The 8,657-nt window shown below is 42.4% G+C and overlaps 1 protein-coding gene across 1 annotated transcript in view; it reads left to right on the forward strand.

Annotated features, from left to right (window-relative positions):
- The window catches only part of IGFBP7 (insulin like growth factor binding protein 7), a 79,924-nt gene that overhangs the window by 68,091 nt on the left and 3,176 nt on the right, over positions 1–8,657 (forward strand). The window contains exons 3-4 of the mRNA XM_034671754.1: positions 6,547–6,663; positions 7,520–7,646. Coding sequence (XP_034527645.1) covers positions 6,547–6,663; positions 7,520–7,646 — 244 coding nt within the window. The remainder of the gene's footprint in view (positions 1–6,546; positions 6,664–7,519; positions 7,647–8,657) is intronic.

Here is an 8,657-nt window from a genome sequence, read left to right on the forward strand (position 1 = left end):
AAAAAGGTTGCTTTGGCCGATGTCATAGAAGTTGTTGCCTATGTTCTCCTCTAGAATCTTGATGGATTCCTGTCTCACATCGAGGTCTTTCATCCATTTGGAGTTTATCTTTGTGTATGGCGGGTCAGGACTCTGTTCTTGACTCTCCGCGTGTCGGTCTCGTCGTTTTGCTTCTACCTCAGAAAGCTGCCTCCGCACTGTGGTCACCGGCAGCTCCAGGCTCACATTATTATTGCCCCTTGAAGACTCCAGAGGAAAGAAAGGGCTTCCCCTCTCCCTGCTGCCCTGTAAATCCCACAGAAGGACTCGGACTCAGGTTGGGTCACCTGCCACCCTCTGGCTCCCCTGTATGGCCATCTGGTGGGAGCAAAATCAGGGTGACTGCAAAAAATGTCTGGGAGTAGGGGTGGGCAGACCACCACCAGCTCTGTTACTGCTGACCTTTCCAGCTGTAACTTCTGTTACAGAGGACAGTGAAGGGGCGCCTGGTGGCTCAGATGATTAAGCGTCTGCCTTCGGCTTGGGTCGTGATCCCAACGTCCTGGGATCGAGCCCCATATTGGGCTCAGCGGGGAGGCCTGCTTCTCCCTCTGCCTGCCGCTGCCTCTGCCTGCCGCTCCCCCTGCCTGTGCTCTCTAGCTCTCTCTCTGTCAAATAAATAAATAATATCTTTAAAAAAAAAAAAGGACAGTGAAATTTCACCTCAGTAAATTAGTTTTTGAAAGGGGAGCAAGGAACAAGCAGTGACGAGCAGAAGTGCAGCCATGGGTGTGCGCCTTCTGGCAAAAGCTGCTGCTCCTCCCCATTGCCTATGTGGAGGCTCCTGGTTTGTTCGGAGGGTGAAGTGGAGGAACAACTTTTCCAGAGAATAGCCATAAAAAGCTCTGTTGCAGTTCTCTAGGGGTGATGCAGTGAGGAGCCAGGGTGACCCAAGCGTCCGGAGCGTGTGACCTTATTGACCAATCCGGCAGAGGATCATTTCCTCACTCCTTGCTCTGCCCCACCCCTAGCTAACCTACATACACACCGGGGAACAATCTGCCTTGGGGATCTTTCCCTTGATGCTTTTGGGATTCTATGGGGCAGAGCCATGGGCTTCCCCAAGGATTTGTGGCAGGAGGGAGGGGTGCAGGCAGGACTTGCCAGAAACTAGCAGAACCTGGCTGCCAGGCTCTGCTGAATTTTGTCTACCTTTGTAATGTAATATGCCACACGCATGACCTAAAGCAATGTTATTTTAGGCAGCCTGTGACCCACCAGCAAATCCTCAATTCAATGTAGGGATCACAACCAGCGTTTTCTTTAAAAATAAAAAGTAGAACAGAAAAAATATCTTAAGGCATCGATCACATTAGTAAGGGCGTCATGTCACACAACTCTTCTTTTTATATATCAGATCCCAATGCCAAACATATTTCTTGCTATAGGCCGTGTCACCGACCTAAATAATTAAAGAGGCCGTTTGTTTTCTCCCCACTGTCCCTGTAACCAAACAGTTAAGAATACTTTTTGATTATAAATGAATATTGGAATCTCAGTTGTTAAGCTGAAGTTCAAAGGTTGCAGGTCTTTCATAAGAATTCTTAGCAACAGCAGAACGCGTTTAGGGAACAAGCCTTCTCTCTGAGCCACTGAAGGCTACAGTGGCTGCCACAGTTGGTGCGTGGTCTGTACTTTCTGACCTGTAATTACCATGGGATGTTAACAAGTCCCAGTACTTTCCCAGCAAACCCCTAGCCTATAAAGATTCCAGGAGCAATATTTTCAAATGGGGAAACGAACAGAAATAGCCGTATTTTAGGCTGAATAGCCTTAACCCAGGTAAGTCAGAGATGATGCTCACAGAGAAGATAAAACACCTAGAATTCCATCCAAACACTTGGAGTTTCTGAGACTGAGGCTCCCTATTCTTTTCCTGCCCGAACAACTTTTTTTTAAAGATTTTATTTATTTATTTGACAGAGAGACAGCGAGAGAGGGAACACCAGCAGGGGGAGTAGGAGAGGGAGAAGCAGGCTCACAGCAGAGGAGCCTGATGCGGGGCTCGATGCCAGAACCCTGGGATCATGACCTGAGCCGAAGGCAGACCCTTAACAACTGAGCCACCCAGGTGCCCCCTGCCTGAACATTTCTGCAGATTTGGGCTTTCATGACCTCTAAGAATTTTTTAAATTTAGTAATAGTAAGTGATAATGGTAATATTAGGAGAAACTCTCCAAAGATGTAATTAGGAAGAGTTCAGAATCTCCCACCTTCTTCCACTCCCTGAAATAACCAGTGTGGACTTCCCTGGTTTTTATCTTTCTATACCCTTACTTGTGCCCATGCACCAACACATATCCCCAGTATGTGGGGCAAGGTAGGAATAGAGTGAGCATATTACCATGAAATTTGCTTTTCTCGATAAATACTTCAAGGGCATCCCTCCAGGTCTGCTTCTCAGTAACCACATGATATTCCAGTATGGGTGTACCATAATTATTAAACCATTCCTGTATTGTTTTTGTTTCCAGTTTTTGACCACCTTAAATAATATACAAGTATATACATATCCCTATATGCAAGTGCTTTTATTTTTTTCCCGTAGAGGAGTTTCCACCAAAAGATACGTGACTAGGTAGGTCAAAAGATTTGTTTCATGCTAGTTTTAAGACATTCTCAGATTACTTTCTAAATAGATTGTAGCAGTTCACACTATCCCCAGTAGTATATGGGTGCCATTTCCTGCATCCTCACCAGCACTGAATATTGCCTAACTTTTTAATTTTTGTTAATGATGGACAAAAATATCCATTCATTATTGCTTTAATTTCCTTGACTACATTGAGAATATCTTTTTTCACGCCATAGCATTTAAATTCCTTTATGGATCAGCAGTCTTTTTTTTTTAATTTTAATTTCTTAAAAGATTTTATTTATTTGAGAGAGAGAGTGCGAGCAGGGGTGGGGGGTGCGGAAGGAGAGGGAGAAGTAGACTCTGTTGAGCAGGGAGCCCAAGCTGGGCTCAATCCCAGGATCCTGAGATCATGACCTGAGGCAAAGGCAGACGCTTAACCAACTGAGCCACCCAGGCACCCCTAATTTTGTTTTTATTCCAGTATAGTTAACATACAGTGTATAGTAGTTTCAGGTCAATTCCATACATCACTCATGCTCATCACAAGTACATTCCTTAATCCCTACCGCTGTTTTACCCATCCTTCCCCAGCCACCTCCCCTCTGGTAACCATCAGGTTGTTCTTTGTAGTTAAGGGTCTGTAGGGGCGCCTGGGTGGTGCAGTTGGTTAAGCATCTGACTCTTGATTGCAGCTCAGGTCTTGATCTCCCAGTCTTGAGTTCAAGCCCTGTGTTGGGCTCCATGCTGGGCATGGAACCTACTTTTAAAAAAAAGTCTGTTTCAATGGTCTTTTTTTCCCCCTTTGTTCCTTTGGTTTCTTAAATTCCACATTTAAGTGAAATCATATGGTATTTGTCTTTCTCTGACTTCTTTCACTTAGCGTAATACCCTCTAGCTCTATCCACGTCGTTGCAAATGGCAAGATTTCATTCTTTTTATGGCTGAATAATATTCCAGTGTGTGTGTGTGTGTGTGTGTGTGTGTATACACACACACATCTTTATCCATCTATCAATGCACACTTGGGCTGCTTCTATAATTTGGCTATTGTAAATATGCTGCAATTAAGATGGGGTGCATGCATCCCCTTGAATTAGTGTTTCTGTATTTTGGGGTAAATACCCAGTAGTGCAATTACTGGATCATAGGGTAGTTCATTTTTAACTTTTTGAGGAGCCTCCGTACTGCTTTCCACAGTGGCCGCACCAGTCTGCATTCCCACCGGCAGCACATGAGGGTTCCATTTACTCCACATCCTTGCCGACACTTGTTTCTTGTGGGTTTGACTTTAGGCATTCTGACACGTGTCCGGTGACATCTCATTGTAGTTTTGGTTCGTATTTCCCTGATGAGTGGTGGTCAGCATCTTTCATGTGTTTTTTGGCCATCCGTATGTCTTTTTTACAGAAATATCTGTTCACGTCTTCTGCTCATTTTTAATCGGATTGTTTTTTTGGGTGTTGAGTTGTATAAGTTCTTTATGTATTTAGAGAATATTTTCATACTTGTGTGTATTATATGAATTGCCTGTTCAAATATCCTTTACCCATTTTTCTGTTGGGTTGTTTCTAATTATTAGTCTGTGGCTTTTTGTACATGAGAGAGATTGACCCTTTCTCGCATATTACGAATATTTTTTCCCTAGACAATCATTTTATCTTTAATGGGTTACAATGGCTGGGGATTTGAAAGTTTCAACAGACATTTATTTCATCATAAACCTCTTCTGAAACTTCACCAAAAAGGCACAGCAAGTAGGTTCTATACTACATAAATGTCCTTTAATGGTTCCCTGAAATTCAGTGAACCCCTGAAATGTATTTACCTGTAAGAATCAGAATATTTTATCCTGCTTCTGTAACCATTGGCACTTTTCATTAATTGCTTATCTGCAGTAGCAGGATTCAGGAAGATGTTGCAACTAAAATACAGAGAGAGCTGAGATGACTTTCTGGGTCTCCCCCTGATTCTCCTCCTAATTGACCCTTCATGGTGAGCAGTGACTGCTAGGCAGTTTCTTCTACCTAGATTTCTAAAGTTCAAACTCTGAAGCACCTCCAGACCATTGCGTATCTGTCAAATTGTCTTAGAAGCCACTTCTTTTTAAATAAAAATTTACCATGTAATAATTCTTGACATTTCTACATGTTTTCTATGTGGTGTGTAGCTTTTTACAATATATTAAAAGATGAGCTCTGTTAAATATAAATATTCACTTTCCAATCAAATGCTTGATGAGAACAGTTTCTCTGTATATAGGGGATCAGATTAACTGGTACAGAACGCTCCTTACCAAGAGCGACATAATCTGAGGACCAACAGCTCAGTTGCTGAGATTCAGTATGCCATGCAGCAGTGTTTTTCTGCTCTGGTCACATACAAAGCTCTTAGAGAATTCTGAAATTCACTGAAGACCAGAGATATGTTACTTTGGCCACTGAATCAATACTTACACCATTGATAAAACCATTTTCAAATATTTCAAAATCTGCACTAGCATGTTTTTGCCAGCTACTGGGGGAAAAAAGATGCCTACCGAGTTTCTCTGTTTTGTCTCGATAACACTTCTGTGCAAAAAACACTGATACCTAATTTTCTTTAATAGTTGCAGTAGGGGCCAATATCACAGGAAAAAAGCAAGTAAAATCCAGGCATTTCATATCAATAATGCTAGGGGTTTTTATAGAGTAGGAGTTGGCCTAGGTCCCTCGTGGTTTTCAGAGCCCAGCCCAGGTGTCACACCACAGAAAAAATAAAGAGTAGGTTTGAAGTTGAGACAAGAAGCTTAACAGCCTGGGGTAAAAGGAGCGTTCTGTGCCAGTTGACCTGATCCACTATGTACAGAGACACTGTTCAAGTATTTGACTGGAAACTGAATATATTTAACAGAGCTCATATTTTAATATATTGTTGAGAAGCAACACGCATTTAGAGTATCCATATTCTGGGACTCAGCATTTGCTTAATAATTAAAACTACCTGTGAGACTGCAAATCCTTTTTTCTAATTAGAACTAGTATCAGTAAACATCAGCCTAGCTCTTAAAGGTGGTCTGGGATGGAATAAACAAACACTGCTTCGTGTATCCCTTTGATCTTTTTTAAACCCATCCTTATCACAATTCTTAAAATATTTGTACTCTGTGACTCAGCAATTCCACTTCTAGAAATTTGTGCTAGATGTATATGTACAGAAGGGTTACAAGCAAATTTTATTTTTCCATATATTTTTGTGTATTTTCCAGAGTTTTTATTATGCACACAGTTCATGAGGGGGAAAATTAAGACAGTGTTCTCTATTACCCTCAAACCAAGGAAACTGAATGTCTTCTTAACCCATCCCTGATCTCATCATGACGCACAGGGGTGGGCAGCAAGCAGCTTTTGCCATTAAGATAATGGTGACAGTGTATTTGACTGGCGTTTTTGTTCTCAGGTCTTCAGTAAATCATTAGAATGAAACCTTAGCCCTCAGAACAAAAGGAATGGTATTGGTTTTGGACTCAACCTGTTTTCCATTATAGAGGTGGTTGCGGGACTTGGGCTACTACACAAGGTCCCAAGAATTAAACCTAGCACTTGGTGACACAGTTTGTCAAACACGGCATGGCAAGCAAGAGAAAGCTCAGCTAAGAAAAGCAGAATTTACAAGGGCGCGAGTGAGTGATGGTAGTCAGTGGCAGCAAGGTATGATGGTGTGTATTCCCCACGTGTGCAGAAAAATACATTAGTTTAAGATATATAGAGGGAAACTGACAGGAAGAAATAAAATCTGTATTTAATTATTCAGGAAAGAGTAATATGGAAATTGCTGGGTTTAATCTAGTTAGAAAGTGTGACATATGCCCTGTACAGTTCTAAGAATGTGGCTACTTCCAAGCTGATAGTTCAGTGCAGAAAACTCAAGACTGTTTCCTTTTGTTTTTGTAGGTAGAAAGGAGTAACTCTGGAGTTCAAAGGACAGAACTCTTGCCTGGTGACCGGGACAACCTGGCTATTCAGACCCGGGGTGGCCCAGAAAAGCATGAAGTCACTGGCTGGGTGCTGGTGAGTACCGACAGTTGGCAAGGCTTTCGTTCCTAGGATCAGACATAGCAAACCTGGCAAAGGTTGGACATATGCGCCCTGCCAGCCACACCTCTTTGGAAAAGGCCTACCAGGAAAATGCTACTCCTCTTTTGGAAGGAACTTAAAAAAGAGCTGAGATTGGTTGAATGTTTGGAAACAACCACCAAATAAATGATAACTTTTTCTTTTATGAATTCAAAGCAGGGGGCGCCTGGGTGGCTCAGATAGTGAAGCATCTGCCTTCAGCTCAGGTCATGATCCCAGAGTCCTGAGATCGAGTCCCACGTCGGGCTCCTTGCTCAGAGGGAGCCTGTTCCTAGCTCTCCTTCTGCCTGTGGCTCCCCCTGCTTGTGCTGTCAAATAAATAAAATCTTTAAGAAAAAAAAAAATTCAAAGCAGGGGCGCCTGGCTGGCAATCAGTAGAGCATGTGACTCGATCTCAAGAGTCGTGAGCTAAAGCCCCATATTGGGCCTAGAGCTTACTTAAAAAAAAAAAAAATTCAAAGCAAAATCCTTACAGGGAACTAAATGGGCCAAACATTAATTATTTTAATTAATAGTTATTTTTCCTTGACCTTTGATCCTCCTAAATTGTACTTACACCCTATCCAGGTCTTGCTCAAAATGGTATGTGCACTTGATCAAAAGCTAGCCATGCTGTGTCCTCGGGGTGTGACTCCTGGCAGCACCCACGGGGCAGCAGTCTGCCTGGCAGCACAGTACTTGCACTATGCTCTGAATCCCCTATTCAGCCTAAGAAATTGTGACCTAACTGAAGCCACAGGGAAAAGTGAGAACTGCCATAGAGGAGCTAAACATCCTTTTTCTTTCACAGATATCTCCTCTCAGTAAGGAAGATGCTGGAGAATATGAGTGCCATGCATCCAATTCCCAAGGACAGGCTTCAGCATCAGCAAAAATTAGAGTGTTTGATGCCTTATATGAAATACCAGTGAAAAAAGGTAAGTAATAAATCTCACAACCATTTAAGGACTAGTGCTTTTGTTTAAGAAAGAACAGAACCAAGGATGAAAGTATCAGACATAACTCTTACTGAAACTGTTATCCACCAAAGGCATGCCATCAAAATGGAGAGCACAGGGCTCTAAAAGAACACCTGGATGGTTAATGGAATGCTCCTGTTAGGACTTCAACACTTTCACCTTATCTCACATCTCAAATTGGAACGGAATGGCTTATATTTCCCATAACTCTCTATCCACATGGCAGTCTTCCTTGGTGTTGCAACTACTATGTTAAATTTCCATTTTAAAGTAAAGGATTGTGAGCAATTTTGGTCCTTCACGTTGAGCTTTTATAACAAAAAGCCAGAAGGGAGAGTATACTGGCAAGGACCCACCTCTCTTCTGTTTCACCATCAAAAAGCTTCCTCTCAAGCACCTCTCCTGGCAGCATCAGAATAATGCTATTTTACATTTATATACTTCACTACTTTACATTTATATACTTCTCTTAGATGATGTCTGAACTGGCTTCTCACAAACCAAAAATAACAAAATTTACTATCAGCATCTGCCGACACATCCCCCGGTGCAAATGGCTCAGCTGCGGTATGGCCAAGTCGAGTAAACACGGCTTGGTCAGACTCTCCTCAGCCAGGCTCTGTAAAGCCAGGTGACAGCAGGATCTCAGCGTCTGTGTCTCAGCTCCACCCTTAATTCTCCTGCACTTGGAATGCTGAGTGATAGCCTGGTGACAGGAAGGCTCCTTGGCCTCTTCATCTCAACTTGCTTGCTTGTGAAATGAGCTCTTCCACTTCTGTAACAAGGTCCAGGTCTTATGCATAGCCCAGTACAACAGAATCCCATAGCTCACATTCAAGAGCATTCCACCCTGTCCATTTGTACACATTTTAACATCTTTGTTTGTTTATTTGGAAACACTAAAAGATACCTGAAAATCAGGAAGTCAACCACATACATGTGTGTATATATATATATATATATATATAT

The sequence above is a fragment of the Ailuropoda melanoleuca genome, chromosome 11 (assembly GCF_002007445.2).
Source record: "Ailuropoda melanoleuca isolate Jingjing chromosome 11, ASM200744v2, whole genome shotgun sequence".
NCBI classification, from domain to species: Eukaryota; Metazoa; Chordata; class Mammalia; order Carnivora; family Ursidae; genus Ailuropoda; species Ailuropoda melanoleuca.